Source organism: Arachis ipaensis, chromosome B9 (assembly GCF_059453495.1).
Source record: "Arachis ipaensis isolate K30076 ecotype BB chromosome B9, ASM5945349v1, whole genome shotgun sequence".
Lineage (NCBI taxonomy): Eukaryota > Viridiplantae > Streptophyta > Magnoliopsida > Fabales > Fabaceae > Arachis > Arachis ipaensis.
The window spans coordinates 160,047,622-160,056,098 of record NC_142444.1 but is presented as its reverse complement, the minus strand read 5'-3'; the positions used below and the strand labels follow the sequence as shown (position 1 = coordinate 160,056,098).

Below are 8,477 nucleotides of genomic sequence, written 5' to 3'. Positions count from 1 at the left end.
ACTATAGCTTTTATAATGCTACCGATAATATATATGTCAATATGTCCACATTCATCATTAAACTTCACTGCAATCATCGTCTCATCATTTATTCATCCATTAGGACAAGCCTTTATTGTTATTTATTGTCGTTTTGAAATGCATCACATTCTTTCATTTTGAAAGTTATTGTTGTCGATTGTGATTACTTTTGATAATTCATTACATCATTTCCTTCAAATATGTCATATTATGCATGACATCTCTTGGTTTATGAAAACAGTAACTTTTCTTGACATTTCCCTGTGTTTATAAAATGTGACATTAACACACCCCGTAACAATTTAACTCTTTCTAGGAAGATTAGTCTACATACATGAAAAATAAAACACACACACACACACACAAATTTGATACTTCTAAGTAGGCAAAAACAAGCATGAACTAACACTAACATTTCAGCAGCAAATCTTAATGTTAGAGAGGGAAATCCCACAAAAGGTATCAATTTGCATGATTGCATCAGCAAGTCGCTTCACTCCCCAAATTTGATCTCTGTAAACCTATAAAATTCATGTCTAACATAATATACAGATGCCCCTAATCTAACACACATGCTAAAAGAGCATAAGATATTCTTTTTCCTCTTAAAAAGACCATTTGCTTTCATATGATTGCAACAAATCAGAATAACAATCTCATGAAACTCAAACTAACTTCACACACTTACATTTAACAGGACGACGTCAAGAAGGTCAAGGATGCCAAAATGCCAGGTTTGTATGTCTCATCTCATCCAGCATAACATCCTGTGCAGCAAAAGATATCTGCATGGTCAGCTTTTCTCTTGCTGAAATATATCCACTGATTTACAACACTATCTGAAGCAGGCTGGTTAATAAGAAAGCTGTGGACTCTTCATTTGATCCAAAACTTATCTGGTATCCAGGACAGAAGAATGATCAAATAAGCACCATATGAGTCAAGCATTTATTTCTGAATTGCACTGGTGCTCCCGGCTGCAACTTCTCCTGCCCCAAAACATGCTCGAACACGTTGTTTTATCAAGTCTAGGCCCTTCCATTTTATCCTGGTCTGTCGTAGAAGCATGTGAGTGACGGGGTGATCCATCCTGTGTTTCTGCTTCTCGGGGTTCAAATGTTGGACATGGACCATCATTGCAGGTACATAGAGGAATTGTCATGGATGGAAATGGACCACAAGTGACAGGGCATAGTATCTCTGAAGGAACAGAAGCTACACAGTTTCTTCGAATCTCTGGAGTATCTGAAAGAGATGGCTGATCCAGGTCACGTGGATGTAGCATGCATGGGGTACACAACCCAAGAGACACGTGTAGTTTATTCTCTTTTGCTACGGAACCTGGTAACTTAACAAAAGAGACAATTCCATGTCTACAGAGTGGGCAAGGGATAGAGCCCGGAGGGCCGAGCGATTCAGAAGAAACATTCATTGTTGAGCAGAGATAGAGTGCACATCTTACACATAGCTCATGCCCACATCCTGCAAGTAAAATTCTCCGGGTTTAAATTTAACTCTGACAATAAAGCTCAATGAATTTTGCAGGACATAAACTCATAACCCTGAAAATGTGAGTAAGAACATGGGGCATAAAATATAGTGACAGAGGAAGAGAAGATAACTAACATGCCCTCCCCACCAGTCTTATCCTCCCCCTTTACAAAAAATTACCCGGTGAATACTTAAACTTCAATAAAATGAAAGTAGTCCCAGCACAATTACAAGACTTTAGGATATGAATCGCCATTATAAGTGCTACAGTATATTGAAAGATAAAATAATCCATTACCTTCTGCAGCAACTGAACATGGCCTCTCTAGGCAGACGGCACAGAAGTCAATCTCATCTGAGGTGGTTGTAGATGATTGCAACCCGTACTCTCTGTAGTTATTTGAAATCAACTTTAGTTCCATGTTAAGGTTAGGCCTAACAGCAACTTAGATTTAGCTATAGCTGGTTTTATAATTAGAAGCATGTTGTGTGTAAGTTTACAAAATAAAAAAGGAGGGGCTTATGTAGTAAACATATATATATGCAGGACTGGAGAAATTAATTTCCTCTTAATATGCCTACTTTCATAGCTTCCTCAGATTCACTTTCAGATTTTGAACAGGATATGCTAATGACAGGTATCAGGGTGAGAGTTGAGCAATGTGAAGGGATAAAAGAAAATTACTGAAATTTTACGAAAGGGGGAATAGGGAGAGCACCCAGAGGAACTTAGTTAAAGGAGAAAAGAAAGCATATTGGTAGAAGGGGACAACATCTAGCATGTAAGTAGGAGGGGGGATGTCAGGAAATAATGAGGTGGAATAGGAGAGAAAAAAAAGCCTCGGACATCATTTTAGATAGCGGAGTGGCCTTAACCATTGGGAGCACAGAGACATCTTGTCTTTGATTTTTATCATTTTCTTTTGTTAATGTTCTAATCTTCATATACCGTTCCATACATCTGGTTGGCTGCAGATGAGTTGCTCCTGAGTATTCTCAAATTAAGTTCAACATACAAGTTCCTATCATGTTTCTCTTGCTGTTTTGTCATTTAAATCATCTAAATACGTTTTGCCTAGTCAAGTGGAAAATACCTGGCTATGTTAAGCACACTCATAAGAGGCAAGGACAAGTAATTTGAATGACGAAATGTAGGTATTGTGGCATCAGAACTGGGTGACAACAAAGGCTCAAGCCAATGACGTCCCCACATCCTAGCAACATCAAGAGGAAGCCATCCATTGCAATTCAAAGCCATCCGGCTAGCACCTCTTGCAAGGAGGATCTAGTGGGGGAAAACGAACATTATTGCCAGATTTTAAGGAAAGGATCAGAAGCTATATTAAACATAAAAACAAAATGCAACCTGACAGCATTTTAAATTGCCCCCACAAGCAGCATAATGCAATGGTGTGCTTCCAGCACCTATATCAAATCCAATTAGTTATTTTTGAAAGAGGAAACCACCTTAGAAATATTCAGACTATTAAACGATAGACATACCTATTAAATCCATTGATGTTCCATAATGAAATGTCACAGCAGATACATTTGCGTTAAGATCAAGTAGCAGTTGTACACAATCAAAATATCCATTCAATGCAGCCATATGAAGGGCAGTGATACCACCATCAGCTGTCTTATTCACAAACTTGGACAGGGCACTGCACTGGAATGAAGTAAATAAATTGCAAGAATATAACCCACAAATAAATACTCTCCAGAAAAGCCAAGCCTTTGACATTCTTTGCAGCAAAAAACACAAAATGAAAACTCAATGTCATCATTTAATATCCTGAATAAAACTATGCATGGCTTTTCAATTAATAATTTTCCCTGAACTCAATCATGTAGTAATTAACTGGGCATTAGTTCTGTATGCAAGACAATTGAGAAAATTTTAAAACATTACACAAAGTACCAAGTACAAATACTATACAGTGTATGGAAGAACAATATAGAGTAAGCATACAACAGAAGCCAAATATTGACCTGTTAATCAATCCCACTGGCTAACCATAATAAATAACATATTAAGTAACTTCAAAGAAATGTTTTGAATATCACATAAAGGAAGGGAAAGGGGTACCTTTGCTCATGTTTGCCTTTCACATTTGATGCATCGCCATTGTCGACCTGTGTGCGAGCCTGTACAGCCTCATATGGAGCACTTGGAACAAAGTCGGCCACAACAAGTCTAATACATCTTACATGCCCATTCACAGCTGCAAAGTGAAGAGCAGTTCTCCCACTGAGATAATCTGCTCTCATAACCTGTAATTGGATGGGCTATAGTCTTCATAGAGTCGAAAATGAACTTATACCATGTAAAGAGCAAAACAAACTTGAAATCAAGTAATTAAAACAAACTAGCAAGTAGTTTCTCAAACCAGCAGCTGAATGACCTACAGTTCCCATGGGATAGTAAATATAGAATTACGACGAAACTGGAAAACAGTTCGGATAAAGAGAAAGTAAACAAGTCTTACATTGCATCTGAAGAGCAGAAGCGTCTGTACAACTTCCCAATGGCCATATCTACAAGCTTGCATCAAAGCCGTCTTCAAATCAAGGGATCAAATGAAACAACGTCCCAAATAAGTACAACAACAGACATGTCTCAAAATGAGAACAGAAACAAAAAACAAAAACTCATAAAGCTTCCATTTATGAAGCTGGAATCTGCTTAAATTGGTACCAGATCCGTCGATCGGTTAGCTTAGTAGCAAACAAACAGTATTCATTATTCCGTACAAGCAGCAATTGTTTTGCCGCACGGAATAAATCGTACTCTCGAGTTGGATAGCTGGACCAATTATCCATATTGGAAAATGGAAATTAGATACATAAATCTCACCCATTCGTAATTATATGATGCAACTTTCCTTCTTATCAAAACTAACATTAACATAACAAATCGAGAGAGAAAGAGGACCGAGATTATGAAAGTGTTACCTGGCCACAATAATTCCTTGAATTCACATCAGCTCCATTCTCAAGCAACAATGCCACAATCTAACCGAAACCCATCAGAGAAAGACAGATAAATATTCAAACTTTGAGTACGAGAGAGAGAGAGAGAGAGAGAGAGAGAGACCTCGTTGTGGCCCTTGGCAGCAGCAAAATGGAGAGGGGAATTGAGGCCACCGAAAGTGGAGTACTTGGCAAGACAAGGGTTGCAGTTGAGAAGCATCTTGGCCTCAACAAGGTCGCCGTCCCTGGCGGCGGAGACAAGCCTCTCGCCGGAGGCGGAGCAGCCAAAAGAGTTGCCCATGTAATGGTAGGTCAACGTCTGAGAAGAAATCCAAGAAACACGGCAAAATCTGTATCTTTGAAGCAATGAATGGGTCGGTGATCATCTCATCATAATATCAAAAGGAAAGTGAACACAATCAACCTCTAAAATGCTGACGTGGACTTCTCAAGAGACCCAAGCTAGCTACCCTCTCATAATTTACTATATTTAAAACTATTTAATAAAAAAATTAAAAATAAATACTAAATTTAAATAAAATTATAAAGATACATATATTCTAGTGTTTAAAAGAATCCATCACTTAACGCATATGTCTAATAAATTTAAATATTATAGTGTAAGAATAAAATTATTAGATATAATACATAATATTTTAATAATTAAAAATAATATTTATAGATCATGACACCATACTTTTTTAGCATTATTATTATTATTAAATAATATTAAAAATATAATATATAAATGATAATAAAGACAATATATAATTAATAAATATTAGATAAAAAAATAACAAACAAAAATTAAAAATATTGTAAAAATTTTATATATTTTAGTGTTTTAAGAGTTCATTGTCCAACATACAGAGAGCAAATTATTTAGTAAACTAAAATAAAAAACCGTCAATTTTTTTAAATAATTGTGCAAAATATTAACAATGATAAAGAAAAAAATAGATATAAGATTATGTAAAAAGAGATAAAAATAAAAACGTGAAGTAAATATTAATTTATATAATAAATATAATATAAGTGATAATAAAAAAAAGAATGAATTATATTTTATTAATTAATTTATATTTATTAAATAAAAATAACATTATTATTAAGACACAGAGAATAGCATAACCTACATAAAAATAAAGATTTAAAAGATATTAAAAAATAAGGTTAAATAATACTATCTAAGAAGATTAAAAAGTAATATAATCATAGAAAAATTATAAAATAATAATTTCACTAAAATATTTAGGTGACAATATTAGAAGTGATCTAATATGTTAAGGGTTCATTGTATCATTATTTGTTTTTTTTTTAATTATAAATAAATTGATAGATAGATAAATAATAAATAATTTTTAATATTTTTTTTTCAAATAGGATATGCAATATTAAAATTTAGACTATTGTTATGTATTAATTTTTTTATAGAATTAGATAATTTAATATGTAAAATTATGAAATTAATGCTAAATTTCTTATATAAATATTATTCTCTATGATAGTATAAAATAGATCTAAGATAAATATTTTTTTTATATTGTTGTTATAGATAATATGATAATTTTATATAAAACATAAAAACTTATATGCGATTCATTTACTATAACATATTAATATTCCATATTACAATAGATTAACCGGATTTTGCATTAATACTCCGTTAAAATATTTTCTGTAAAATTTACTTAACTTTTAACATTTTTATAACAGTATTATAAAAAACTTTACTAATTCAATTCAAAATTCATAATAGTATCTTCTAATATAATTTTTATTTTTCTAAGCGCGAATTTAAGATCACAAAAAAGAGAGTACTACTTGATCAATTTGTTCTTGTTACACATTTACTTTGAATAACATTATTTTATCAAGGAATTTGCTTTATGGAATTTTAATTTAATCTGGGTTGTCAGTAACTTCTCATTACACTGTTTATGATTACATTACAATAATTTCACGTTAAGGCTTGTGATATGTTAAGAAGATTTGAGTGATTATACGTTTTACGTGGATATGAATATTATTATTGGCAACTGGAATATAGTTCGTGAATCGTTGAAGCTCTATATGGCTCTCCTGTGGATAAAAAAATAATTATGATTTGTTTCTTGGATTAAAGTTGGAAGCTAATTATTGAAGATTCTAGAAAAGGGTTACATGTGGCTAATTCAGATTATGAAATAACATGATGAATTGACGATGATGTATTTTTTTTTTTTTACCAAAGATAGGAGACTCAAACCCACAACCTCTTAATTGAGTATGGGGAGACTATGCCATTTGAGCTATTATTTATTGGCGACGATGATGTATCTTCTTCGCCCGCAAGCTTAATTAATTATTACATTGCTTATATATATTAATTAATGGCAACGTGGACACCGGATTATTAGGGAAAATGATCCTCTCCAGTTTTTTTAATAATTGATAGAATACAGTGTGATTTATCACCTTTGATTCTATGAGCGGAATCAAAAATAAATAAGAGAGAGAGAGCAATGAATTGTTAGATTGAACACTGGATACCATCCAATTTTTTCTCACAGGAGAAGATCCACTCCCGATTATTAGATAGCTGAATGTTAAATAATTAAGGTAAATTCTATGGTGCCTATAATTTAATGTCTAATTTTTGCCTAACTTACTTTTTATAGTAATTTTTAAATATTTAATAATTATTTATTTTTATACTTTTAAAATTAAATATTAATTTTTAATCTTTTTTGGTAAGTTAGGTAAACATTTTTAAACATCATAGCAATCACCAATAATTAATTCCTGAAAATGAGTGGAACCAGCCTAACCTCAATGCTTTGAATTCGTGAAACATTAAGCAAGTTTATTTAAAAGCTGTGAATTTTTCCATATCCCGGATTACAGTATAGAGAGTAGGTATTTGAAATGATTCATAAATAATAGGGGCAATGTGTAGACTAGTGTATGAGGATGTATCAATGTTTTGAGTAAAGATATAATAATTGAAATGGGTAAAAGCATAGTCCTACATATTCACAGACTCCAAATGCAGGAAAAGTGAAAAGTGGAAACAAAAAGGAGCAGCTGGTGTTGGTGTTATGCAAGTCAAAGGCGCGTGCTTCTTTTAATTTGTGTGTCAGTCTCAGCAACACATTTGCTGACCATCCAAATTACTTATAACCCAGTATTTGGTTGAGATGAATAGCTAAAATTATTGAAACACATGAGTATACCTGGTACACGTGAAAACTTTTCTTTTGTTTAATCTTTTCGCTACTTCTAGCAAATTGTACTAGATTTATTTTCATACCTTTGGTTTAAATTTAATTTGTTGTCCTCACATATTTATTTCTCGTCCAATAAAATTGTTAGATAGAGTTTGTTTTTAGAAATTAGAACTGAAACTGAAAATTAAATTCAATATTACGTTTAATGATCACTAAAATTTCAATTTCAAGACTCAATTTCAATTCTTTCAGTAGTTATAAAAAATGAGGACGAGACTATAATTTTTAAAAATAGATAATAAAATTTTAATAACATTCTTTTAAAAATATTTTCATTCAATTTTTTAAATTAAATATAATACTAAAATATAACTCAATCAATACATTTTATACCAAATATAATATAAAACTTTAATTTAATTTCTGCCTTTCGGTATCAATTTTCTTGTCAAACGCAGGCTTAATTCTTACAAGAAAATATGGTGTTACTTATTTATATTATGCATTGGAAAAATAATAAAAATTTGTTGCCATGCCATCTATCTTTCTCTTTCGGCTTTATGCACAAAATGAACAAACATGTCAGTCCACAGTCTCTGGTAATCAGGTACATAATCATTGATTTATTTAAATGATACTCAATTGGTAATAATGGTCCTTTTCATGCCTTGCGTAATCAGATAATCAACCGTGTACACCTTTTCTTTCAACTTTGCAGAGTAGTTGTTCAAGCATTATTATATTCTTGGGTTAGTTCAGTAGTGACACAATATAAGGTTTTTA

At 32.4% G+C, this 8,477-nt stretch overlaps 1 protein-coding gene across 1 annotated transcript; it reads right to left on the bottom strand.

Annotated features, from left to right (window-relative positions):
• Window positions 1-415: 415 nt before the first annotated feature.
• On the bottom strand, window positions 416-4,961 carry LOC107618319 (E3 ubiquitin-protein ligase XBAT33). Its single transcript, XM_016320347.3, has 9 exons — window positions 4,610-4,961; window positions 4,468-4,527; window positions 4,002-4,073; window positions 3,602-3,786; window positions 3,016-3,176; window positions 2,879-2,937; window positions 2,607-2,797; window positions 1,811-1,902; window positions 416-1,503 (listed from the first exon to the last, which is right to left on the bottom strand). Exons 1-9 carry the CDS (start codon window positions 4,784-4,786, stop codon window positions 962-964), a joined length of 1,539 nt encoding a protein of 512 aa, XP_016175833.1. The 5' UTR covers window positions 4,787-4,961; the 3' UTR covers window positions 416-961.
• Window positions 4,962-8,477: the final 3,516 nt, after the last annotated feature.